At 41.5% G+C, this 11,973-nt stretch overlaps 1 protein-coding gene across 1 annotated transcript; it reads left to right on the top strand.

Annotated features, from left to right (window-relative positions):
• Positions 1-5,763: 5,763 nt before the first annotated feature.
• Positions 5,764-11,032, top strand: LOC132233827 (oocyte-expressed protein homolog). Its single transcript, XM_059695079.1, has 3 exons — positions 5,764-5,942; positions 6,038-6,139; positions 10,570-11,032. The coding sequence occupies exons 1-3, from the start codon at positions 5,764-5,766 to the stop codon at positions 11,030-11,032; spliced, it is 744 nt and encodes a 247-aa protein (XP_059551062.1).
• The last annotated feature ends 941 nt before the right edge of the window (positions 11,033-11,973 follow it).

Raw genomic sequence — 11,973 nt, 5'->3', positions numbered from 1 at the left:
ACATGTTCATAAAGGCTAGGTATTTATCATGAATACTGGAGTAGTTCTTCATTAATGTTCTTTGGCAGGAGAGGGAGGCATAATAACAGAAATTAACTAATGCTAATGTTATGTGATAAGATTTAACTCTTTATGATGATAACAAGATGTAATGGCTATTTCACACAAAGAAAGGTGCTATATTGAAATGAAAAAATTCAAAGTAAGTGGGCAGATTTGTTTTAGACGCTTAGACCCCTCTTTGGGACTATGACCCAAGCCAATTGATGAAAGGATCTCAGGAAGACAAAAAAGAAGGGATTTGTGAGCTCTAATCCCCACTGCTCCTTGAGAAAGAGGAGGTGAGGATGGTGCGATCTCAGTAGGACCACTCAGAAAAATCATAAGATGTACTCCTGGTCTAGGTGAGAGGCTCCTGCTCTTACTACGTGGCAGCAGGGCACAGAAAGAGAACAGAGGACTCTGAAACATAACCCACCCTCAGAGGCACCTGTGCAAAGAATGCGTGCCTCCTACGCACCCAGGATGGGCCTCACAGGAAAGACAGAACTGATGGAGCCACTTGCAATTCTGCCCAAGAGAGCCTCCAAGAGTATTCTAAGATGGAGTTTTGTGTGGCATGGATTACCCACCACTGGGAATGTAGGGGGTAAAGGGGAAAGGGCTACCAGAAAAATATGTGTATTTGTCACCTTGTGGGAATGGCAGCCAGAGGCACTTAGCATGGGGTGAAGAGTATTTCCTGGAAAGTTCACAAAGGTTCTGGTGAGATAGGTCAGCATCCATACATTTGTCACTGAGAGGGTCCCATTGCCAAATGAAACCTGCACCCACTATATATGACTGCTTATGACCCCATGCCCCTTTCCTTCCTGAATTCAACCCTTTGGATGTCAGAAACAATGGTTAGCACAGGAGAAGACATGGTTAGTAGAAAAGATGACATGCCCCCTTTTTGCTTCTCTCCCTTTCCGTTTACAAATGGTTAACCTTTAGTGGTAGCCTCATAGAAAAGTTGAATGTGGGTAATATCTGGACCCGGATAATATAAATGAAAGAACTAAGATGATGTATGGATTTTAAAGTCACTGCAGGACAAATTCTACTTTAGATGAGAACAAAAACTTATGGGACTTACTAGCAAAATAATTCATCCAAGGGCAAGAGTAAATTTTCCCTCATTGAATAATTTAAAGAGACAATGGGAGACAAAGATTCATTTTTATATCCCACAAGGCATGCTAAGTCAATTTTTGTAATACTAGTTTAAGTGGGAGAAGGGGAATTTATTAAAATGGTTTCTTATTGGAACTCAATATCAGGAAACATAGATGTATTTTACACAGGGAAATTACCAGGAGTTGAAAAGCTATCAGTAACCTTGTTTACTCTTTCCCAAATCATCTGTTTCTCTTTGCATAGTTAATCTGTACTCTCTGCTCTCTGTAGATCAACTTTCCCTGCTTTTCCATGTGACAGCTGCAGGCAGTTCTAAAGGTCACTAAGAAATCAACTGGTACCTCTAGGTCCCTTTCCAAATTTCTGGTAGTAAAGAACTTTCTTGGTTTATCCTGCTTGTGTGTCTACCCCATGGTGTACAGGGTAGGTGATTCCAACATGACTGCAGGGTCCCACCACTGTGGGTGAAAAACAAGTTTTTGAAAATAGGGCCATTGGTTGGCCTGGAATTCCATCTTTGTTTACTATAAAGACATACAGCATTGAGGCTGCAGGAAGAATGTGGGAGCTCACATATTGGCAGTTTATCTGGGGTGTCAGAATATTGCGTTTTGTATATTAAAGAAACCTAAGAAATTTCAATGGTTACATGAATGTTTTATAGCATTTTCTGCTAATTAAACACCTTAATAAAACTCTCTGGGTGGTGTACTTATTCTGTATTTCAGATATCTCTCAGATTTCTGGGAAAGAGTAATACATCAACTAGTAATTATTTGAGAAAATGCACACAGATTTGTATGGGTTGATGCTTAAATTTGGTCAATATGGTCATCTTGCTGCATTTTTTTTAACAGTAGGACACTGATCTGAGAAGAGAAATGGCTGGTTCTATCTATCTATCTATCTATCTATCTATCTATCTATCTATCTATCATCTATCTATTTTATTGATTTGCAGCGAGAGAGAGAGAGAGGAAGGAGGGGAGAGAGAGAGAGAGAGAGAGAGAGAGAGAGAGAGAGAGAGAGAGAGAGAGAGAGAGAGAGAGAAGCACATTGGTGAGAGAGAACAATCAATAAGCAGCCTTCTACACATTCCCCACTAGGGATTGAGCCTGAAACCCTGGCATGTGCACTGGCCACGAGTTAAACCGACGACCTCTCAGTGCATGGGACGATGTTCAACCAGCTGAACCACACTGGCCATAGTTGCATTTTCTTAATATAGTTTTCTACTCTCATTTGTAAATATTTTGAGCTGAGCAGACTGAGCTGAGCCTGTGGGAGGGTCAAGAGGGTTAAAGTTCTCAGGGAAGAGAGCTGGAAAGGAGAGAGCTACAGAGAGAGAGAGAGAGAGAGAGAGAGAGAGAGAGAGAGAGAGAGAGAGCTACAGACATCTGTGAGAGTCCCCTGGTCTTCAGCTGACTATTCAAGACTGGAAAAGGAACCACCAAAAGAGAGCAGTCAAAACATTCTCCTGAGCACAAAGCGGGCAAGGAGTTGTTGGTATTTCCAACAGCCAGATGGAGGTGGGGATGAGGTCAGGTACCCAGAGGGTACTTATTGCCTCATTAGGCAAAATTGAGCTTGAGACTAAAGGCTGCTTTGGTCTCGCCTAACAAAGTTTAAAAGAATTCTTACAAAAATCAAACAATTTCAAAGTAATTTAATTGCATCCCAGAATATTCAGAATTCTTTCAGAAAATAGTGAACCCAATAAGGTCACATTTACAGCTCCACCTTGCTTCTCATTTGGATAATTGCATACCCCTTATTTCTGAAGTATTATATCGTGGCTTTTATTATTTTAAGACAGCAAAATTCCTATTCAGTAGGCCAATACTGTACAGCATCTTTTACCTCTGTCTTAGAAAGAACAGCCACCAATACATTTCTCACTGTTTCTGGATTTTCTTTCACCAGCACACTCCCCATTGCTTCAATAAAGAGAGTTGCCCCTCACACCCGGAATGAGGCCCAGAAATCAGGATTTTAAAAAGATTTCCAGGTGATTCTAATGTTCAGCCAAGGTTGAGAACCGCTGTATTAGAGTGTACTCCCTACAGTGGTCAGCAAACTCATTAGTCAACAGAGCCAAATACTAACAGTACAACGACTGAAATTTCTTTTGAGAGCCAAATTTTTTAAACTTAAACTATATAGGTAGGTACATTGTTGTTAACTTAATTAGGGTACTCCTAAGGCTTAGGAAGAGCCACACTCAAGGGGCCAAAGAGCCGCATGTGGCTCGAGAGCCGCAGTTTGCCGACCATGGTCCTAGCATATTACCTTCCTGATCATTTTGAGCCCTTTTCACTGTCACAGGTATTCTAACATTTCTAGTTTTCTTAGCATGAGCCATCACTTTTCCCAGGCTTCTTAGAGCCATTTTAGCAGGGTGTTAGCACCATCTCTCAGGGTTCTTGTCAGATTATTAAGTCCTGTGTCACAGGAGAGTGTCCTATTACCAGACTTTGAATGCCAGGTTCTTGAGTCTCAACTTTATAGAAATGAGCACTGAACCCAGGACAAGATCAAGCAGATAGAGTTTATTGAATAGAGCTTGCGCACACGAGAGTCAACCAGGAAAGAGAAGTTGAGCTCCTCAAGGGTTTTTGTGGATGGCTTATACAAGGGCCTTAGGGAGGGACAGGGCTTGGGAATGAGGGTGAGATCAGTTGTCCCACTATCGTAATCTGGTCGTGGTTGATCCTGCGGTAGTCACAAGATGTTTACCATGGTCAGTGGACCGCTCAAAAGGCCTGTAAAATTATACTTGTGCACACATTCTGGTTGCCATTTAATCGACAAAACTATTTTGCAGAATGTGATGTTGAGAAGGGATGTTATCATTATACATTCTTTCCTTTAAGGATGTGATTAGGTTAATTTCAACTATGGAGTTTTACTGAAAGCAAGGAGTCATAGTCAGGCCTCTATGATGGAGTTCTTTTGGTGAAGATGGAGTCCGGTGTTACCCCTATTCTGTCTCAACCCCATATTGATAAACTCCATAAACTACCTTATCCGACTTCATGCTCCATACTTCTTGATCCAACCTTCAGAATCCAGCCCTATACACACCCTCCTGGCTTCCACCGAGTCACATTCACAAAGACTTGCTGCAGCTTCTGCATCCCTCTTCTCTCCTAGGAGGCCCAGGACATTTTGACTGGGTTAGGCTGTGATTTGACCCTAGTTACTAGTCTTGTAGCTAGGATTAGTGAGGGGGGAGGGGGAGAATCTGAGAGGGTATGTACTCTCAAGATTCTGCATCATCTTCAAGCAAGGACAGGGTAGTAAGCTACTTCTGCAGGGCTAGAGAGTAGGATCTGAGAGGTCAAGATTCTTAAGAGTCTCAGCCCAGATGTTCTCATTCCAAGTCTCAGGGTTCCACCTTGAGTAGCATACCTGCTGCGGTTGAGAATTCAGTTTCTCTCAGCTGGACCTCTGCTTTCCTTATCCTTCACTGTTGGGCCTGATCTGAAGCTTTTTCTCCCCTCTGTCTGCAGCAGATGAGAATCTTTCTATGGCAGCCGTCAGCAAACTAAGGCCCGCGGGCCGGATCTGGCCCGTTTGAAATGAATAAAACTAAAAAAAAAAAAAAAAAAGACCGTACCCTTTTATGTAATGATGTTTACTTTGAATTTATATTAGTTCACACAAACGCTCCATCCATGCTTTTGTTCCGGCCCTCCGGTCCAGTTTAAGAACCCATTGTGGCCCTCGAGTCAAAAAGTTTGCTCACGCCTGTTCTATGGGCTTCCAAGGAGATCATCTGACTTCTATGCTTAGCTTTAAACTTGAGATTAATCCCCCTCAGAGTGTCACTGACTTTTACAGTGCATTAGTAGTAGCCAGCGAAAGTTGTCTGATTCTACAGATCTTATAATTGCTTTTCTTCTGAAGCCTCTCAAATACCTAAGACACCTGCCGGTGCTTTCTGACACACTGATGTCTCATCCCAACTTACCACAGATAAAAGTTTTAATAATGGCACCACGAGAGCACACCAGGGTTTATAAGCACCAGCTACCAGATGCTCATGATCAGTTTCCTCAAATTCTATTTTATAATTTGCTTCCTAGGACGACTGGTAGTACCAGCTATCTGCTGTGGACTTCCCTGGGATACACACTTGACCCAGAGGAGGTATGCTTGCAGCAGGATATTGGGGAATACTCCTGGACAAAATACAATACCTGAAACGGAGTGAGAGGGGCAGGATTGCGCTGAGGGGGGAGGTGCACTGTATTGCAGTTGCAATGACTTCATCAGAATCCTTAGGTTGCTCTAGGCCAGTGGTTCTCAACCTTGGCTGCACATTAGAATCACCTGGGAATCTTTTTAAAATCCTGATTTCTGGGCCTCACCCTCCGGAAATTCTGTTTCTTTGTTATTAATGTTGTGGCCCCACCCCTTAACAAAGAAACAGAATTTCCGGAGGATGAGGCCCAGAAACCAGGATTTTAAAAAGATTCCCAGGTGATTCTAATGTGCAGCCAAGGTTGAGAACCACTGCTCTAGGCCTGGAGGGCACAGAGTTGTCCCACATTGAGGCAAGCGGGCTGAATGAGCCCTTGCATGGCTGCAGTCATCAGTCGCTGGGAGGAAACCATTTCCTGGGAAGAAGTCTTTGTTGCCAGTGAGCTTCCTGCACCCGAGGATAATTGCTTGAGAGCGAGATTCAGCTGCGAGCCGCCTGCAGCCAGCATCCCGCGAGCACAAAACGGCGAGAATCGAGCTGCGAGATCTCAGCCGTGGTCTAGAGGGCGAGGTCACAGAGTTTACTCCAAACTCCAAACTTGTACGTGCTAATACCGTTTATGAGGAAATTCAACATTTTTTTTTCCGAAAGGACAAATCAAACGTGGAATTATTTAGCAATACGTCTTGAAAGAATCTTAAAATCACAGAAGTTCAACGCGCTGGGCTTTCAGATGAGGAATCGGAGGTGCAGGTAAGTCAGCGTTTTGCTCAGGGGGACAGAAGAGGCTGATTGTGGGTCTGGCGTTCGGGTGGCGTGCCTGCCGTCCCCAGGGCTCTCCGTTAGCATCCAGCAGGTCTGGAGAACCGTAGATCAGAGGTCGTTTTCCATAGTCCACAGTGTTAGGGTCTCGGCCCCACTGCAGTTTACTGTAGGCGTCAGAACATCATTGCTGTTTGCCTCAAAACAAAGTTTCTTCCTTTTCCCTCATTTTCTAAAGGCATTGCTGGTTTTTGGAGGACCAGGACATTAATTAGGTTAAGGTTTTAAGTTCCAGGAGGAAATACATACAACATATTGTACTTTTCTTGTTGAAAAAGTTTTGGGTAAAGTTAATTTTTGTTACCTCAGTTGAACAACCAGAATCACCTGCGTAAAAGTGAAGGCTCAACAGTCAATGGCCCCAAGTCAGTTGTTGGTTTTAAAAACAGATTTTCTTTCTTTTTACCTTTTTATTGACTTTATTGGGGTGACATTGGTTAATAAAATTGTATAGGTCCCAAGTGTACAGTTCTGTAATACACCGTCTGTAAATTGCATTGTGTGTTCACCACCCTGAGTCAAGTCTCTTTCCATTTATCGCCCCTATACCCTCACCCCCTTCTACCTCTCCCCCCCTTTCTTCTTGTGATCACCATACTGTTGTCTGTGTCCATGAGGTTTTTTTTAAATTCCATCACCTTTTTCACGCAGCCCAACACCTTCCCTCCCCTCTGACAGCTGTGAGTCTGTATCTATGACTCTGTTTCTATTTTGTTTGTTAGTTTATTTTGTTCATTATATTCCACATATGAGTGAAATCATATGGTGCTTGTCTTTCTCTGACTGGTTTATTTCACTTAACATGATGCTCTCAAGGTTCATCCATGCTGTTGCAAAGGGTAAAATTTTCTTCTGACAGCTGAGTAGTACATACAGTGGGGCCTTGACTTAGGAATGTCCCGACTAACGAGTTTTTTTGAGATACCAGCTGTCTGTGGGTCGATTTTTTGCATTGAGTTGATAGAGTAATTTGAGTTAACGAGCTCCTTAACGAGCTGGGTCTCAGAACCAATTAAACTCTTAAGTCAAGGCCCCACTGTACTCCATTGTGTAAATGTACCACAGCTTTTATATCCACTCATCTGCTGATAGGCACTTGGACTGCCTTCAAATCTTGGCTATTGTATATAATGCTGCAGTGCATAAATTCTCTCAAATTCATATTTTGGGATTCTTCCAACAAATTTCCAGAAGTGGAATCTCTGGGTCATAAGGCAGTTCCATTTTTAATTTTTAAAAACATTTTTCAGGAAACTCTATACTGTTTTCCACAGTGGCTGCACCAGTCTGCCTTTCCATCAACAGTGCACGAGGGTTCCCTTTTCTCCACATCCTGGCCAGCACTTGTTTGTTGATTTATGGATGATAGCCATTCTGATATTTTGAGGTGATACTTCATTTTGGTTTCAATTTATATTTCTCTGATGATTAGTGACATTGAGCGTCTTTTCATATGCCTATTGGTCATCGGTATGTCCTCTTTGGAGAAGTATCTATTCAAGTTCTTTGCCCATTTTTAAATTGGATTGTTTGTTCTTGGTGTTGAGTTTTATAAGCTCTTTATAAATTTTGGATATTAACCCCTTATCAGATATATCACTGGCGAGTATGTTCTTCCATTCAGTGGGTTGTCTTTTCATTTTGTTGATGGTTTCCTTTGGTTGGCAAAACTTTTTAGTTTGATGTAGTCCCATTTGTTTATTTTTTTCTGTTGTTTCCCTTGCCTGTAGTGCTATATCAGTAAAAATATCGCTGTGAGAAATGTCTGAGATTTTACTGCCTGTGTTTTTCTTGGTTTGTCTCAAGATTGCATACTAAGCTCGTTCCTCCCATAAAGCTACCCTTTGTTTCAACTAGAAGTCTGTGTTGAATTTCTCTGCTCTCAAAACGGAGCGTATTTCCATGAATAGGGAACAGCTTTCGGTGTTTGGCTACCCTAACTGTTATTCCTCTTATTAGTTTGTTCTTTCCCAAAACAAAGCATTCCCTCTTATAAACAATGTCACTTGTGGGCTCAAGTGTTTCCAGAAATACAGACATATCTTGGATATTGTGAGTTCGGTTCCAGACCACTGTAGTAAAATGAATGTAGCAATAAAGTGAGTTGTAATCTTTTTGCTGATGGAGGGTCTTGCTGATGGAGTGTTTTTTGTTTTAAGTACAAACAGAAAAGCCCAGAACAATAACAAAAACTGCAGTGCCTGTGAAGCTTAATAATAAACCAAAGAGCAATAAAATGATGTATGCCTGAAAATTGTTTTCAATTTGATAATTAAGTTCAATAATCTTTTAGTAAGCATTTATAATGTGCTAAGTATCGGGTCACTTGTTGGGTTACAAAAGTGTTCAAGATGTAATATCTGCCCTTAAGGAACTTGATCTCATTGGGTTGAGATAGAGACCTAGAGAAATGATTACAATTTAAATAATATGTATTTTTTTAAAAAAAGATGGGCACGGGGCTATAGGTTCACAGAGGAAGCTAAGGAATAACTGAGGCATTAGACCAAATGTCATGGTATTGTCTTGCGTTAACACTTGTATGGAATGGCCATCTAGTACTTCTAATTAGCAGGCTAAGCAGGAATGATTTATAATGCTAGCTAGCAAATACTGTGGACCATGAAGGAAAAAAGTAAATTTCTGTGCAATCCTGTGGGAATCAGGAAGGAGAGGGTTGAGTAGAGCAGGCACATGGCAAAGTTCTCAGAGGTGAGAAGAAACAAATTGAATGAATAAATAACACCTGCTTTAGATGGCAACCCAAGAGCTGTGGGAATCATCTAAAAGTGAGAAGCCTGGGAATAAAGCATAAACTTGCCCATGTTAGAGTTTTGCCTGAGGCCAATCCTGCTCAGTTTAATTTGACACTTTCCTGGAATGTATGATATAGAACATTACCTAAATCACCTTTGGACCTTGGAGAAAAATGCTAATGTCTTGTTAAAGTTATTACTATTGCGTGTTCAATATGCATTTCTATAGGGACTCCTTTTAATTAGGATAGTGTTTCAGTTTGCCCATCAAATAGACATAAAATAACCAGTTATTATAGTATTTGTATTGTTTGAATTATTATCAAATGTCAACTCCACTTCCTAGGAAATCCCAAAATGTAGCATTTTGTATTTTCAAATAAAAGAGTTCTTTAGAATGCATTATTCATAGCAAACTGTATATGGGGTTGTGTTTGCTTTTGTCCGAGCAGGTAATTTACTGTAATTTATTTTCTTAGAGGGAATGTAGGGGTGAGAAAGAGAAAGGTGAGAGAGGTAGGCGATGTCTCTGCATCTCTCACCATGGACACGCTCCTTGCTTTGCAGTCTCACCTTCATTATTATTTTCTTTTTCCCATTCTTTTCCTTTTGGGAAAATTAAAACAATACTTGAATACCATCTCCAAAATTTCCAAATTGTTAACACTTTGAACATTTAAACACACACACACACAGACACACACACACACACACACACAAATTGTCCTTTTCTCTCAAATTAACAAAAAAATCTGTTACGTTATTAACAGATCAGTACTGTAATTATTTTGCTGTAAACACCTGTGTAATAAAAGAACCTCAGTACATAAATGTGTAAACACTCTATTTTAAAATTAAGGGGAAAATTTATGTGAGATGATTTCCAGGAGATATTGTGTGAAAAACACAAGGCATGGAGCAGTCTTTCTAGGGTGGCTCCCATTTGTATAAAATGAAAATTGTTATTTATTCACAAAAGTCATACAACAAATATGTATTGAGTGGCCCACTGTGCTTGGGATTTTTCAGGGTGCTTGGGTATAGTGGTTGAATGAAACAAAGTATTCTCATGGAATTTATATTCTAGTTGAAGCAGACAGGGAAAAATATATGATTATGTCATGTAGTGATAGGTAATATTAAGGACACTAAAGCAAGTTAAGTGTGATAAGTAAAAACAGGGACTACAGTTACTCTTCCATGTAGTACTCAGGGATGACGGGACATTTTAACAGAGGCCTGAAGATGGGGATGGATAGGAGCAGATTGGAGGGAATAAGAATAAGAATGATATCTGTGGTTTTATTATTTTTGAGTTTTGAGTCATGAAACATACAAATTTGTCTTAATCCCCCAAAAGAAAGGAATGAGAGGGCCCTAGAGAAATAGCTGAATCCAGGTCTGGGCAGGGAAAGCACAAGGAGATCCAATGACATCTTGTGCCAGATGCAAAAAGGAGCTCGAAGACGAATGGGGTCACACCACCGAAATGACACCAGAGAGTAGGTCCTTAAGCTTTGTGTCCAGCTTCACTGTGTGTATTCACATAGTTAAATGCTAACGAGAGTTCTGTGAGAGCCACCCGACCTCGCTCTGGAGCTGCAGGTCGACCAGCACGGTCGACCAGCCCGGTGCTGTGGTCCAGGAGGACCCATGGATGTTTGCCCAGGCCCTGGACAGGCTGCTGAAGATGCCGCTTCCACTGCCACGGATTCGCACCCGGCCCTGGTGGTTTCCTGCGCTGGAGCTGAGAGACCCATTGGTGTTTTACCTGGAGGCATGTCTGGCTGACCCCATCTTCGGCAAAAACGGAATCATGATGCCGGAAATAGAGTGGATGGACCAGGTCCTGCTGACGGTGGAAAAGGTGAACTCCGGGAGCTTAATCGAAATCACTGTTTTCGGACAGCCCCGTGTCCAAAATAGGGCGAAAAGCATGCTCCTGAGCCTGGCAGCAAGGCACCGGGGAAACCGTGCCCGAGATAAGAAGATGAAACAACTGGAGAAGTTCTTGAAGGCCCATGGGTCACCTCCCCCAACTCCCCGGTCTCGATCTCGTGTTGCATGATATTGGCAGGAGCTTTATGAGAACCAACCTCTCCTGCTCCTGAAGTTCTAAAGAAGCAAGTGTCCTTAAATCTCAGCTTCTTCCTTTGGCTGGCTGGATGGTGGTTTGGTTATTCTGGTGCAGATATGAGTGCTGTTGTAATAAAATGAATTTCCTTTTTGTAAAAAAAAAATGCTAACAAAAAGCCGTTGTTTCTAAGCAATTTTCAATTCATAATGCTGTGTCAGAGAGAACTGATGTCCTGATTGCCAGCTTGGCTTGGGAGCTCAGTTTGTTCAAACTCAGGGGAGTTGCGAAATTCTCATAGGAGAAATGCTATAGAGAGAGCCTCAGATGGAGGTGCCTAGCAAAGGTCACAGCTAGCCATGACATAGGGACAGCTGGTTGCATACATGTCGCTGCATTGCGACATGTTTTCAGAGAATTCATACATTGTTGAAGTTGTTTTTCTGTGAATACCTTGACTGGCTCTATTGCGCACCCCCCCCCCCCCAAAAAAAAAATCCCAAGTTTACAGTTCTCAAACTGTGTGTATCTTTTCCTTCTTCTCTGTATTAGTATTTAATTAATGAAATTAATCTATTTATTGTTTTCTCTTGTAAAACGGCATGCTGATAAATAATGTCTTAACATTATTCTTGACATTTCCTAATTTTGTTTTAAATTTATGAGTCCTATTATGTCTGAAAACCAGTTGTGCTGGAGAAAGTAGGTCCATTTTTCCTTTTTTTTAAAAAGTAAAGATACTACAAGAATAATAATCACCATCCCTCCTATAAGGACCCTTCCTGAAAGTTAATGACGTAGCTGGGTTAATGGCCTTAAAATTCTAGGACCATCAGTTTCCCCCTATACTCATTAATTCTTCCTAAATGCTCAAGACTGAAGTAGTTAGCATTCAAATAAAATCAGAAATAGTGGGACCCAATAGGATATTGGTG

Source organism: Myotis daubentonii, chromosome 4 (genome assembly GCF_963259705.1).
Source record: "Myotis daubentonii chromosome 4, mMyoDau2.1, whole genome shotgun sequence".
Lineage (NCBI taxonomy): Eukaryota > Metazoa > Chordata > Mammalia > Chiroptera > Vespertilionidae > Myotis > Myotis daubentonii.
Note: the sequence above shows the minus strand (reverse complement) of the source record. Positions and strands in the feature narration are given on the sequence as shown.

What these genes read in the sequence shown, in the direction of transcription:
- LOC132233827 (XM_059695079.1), top strand. Translation starts at nt 5,764, where the DNA reads ATGGCTGCAGTCATCAGTCGCTGGGAGGAAACCATTTCCTGGGAAGAA. An exon ending in GCTGCGAGATCTCAGCCGTG is followed by an intron (nt 5,943 to 6,037) that starts GTCTAGAGGGCG and finishes TTTTTCCGAAAG; the next exon opens with GACAAATCAAACGTGGAATT. An exon ending in ATGAGGAATCGGAGGTGCAG is followed by an intron (nt 6,140 to 10,569) that starts GTAAGTCAGCGT and finishes CTGGAGCTGCAG; the next exon opens with GTCGACCAGCACGGTCGACC.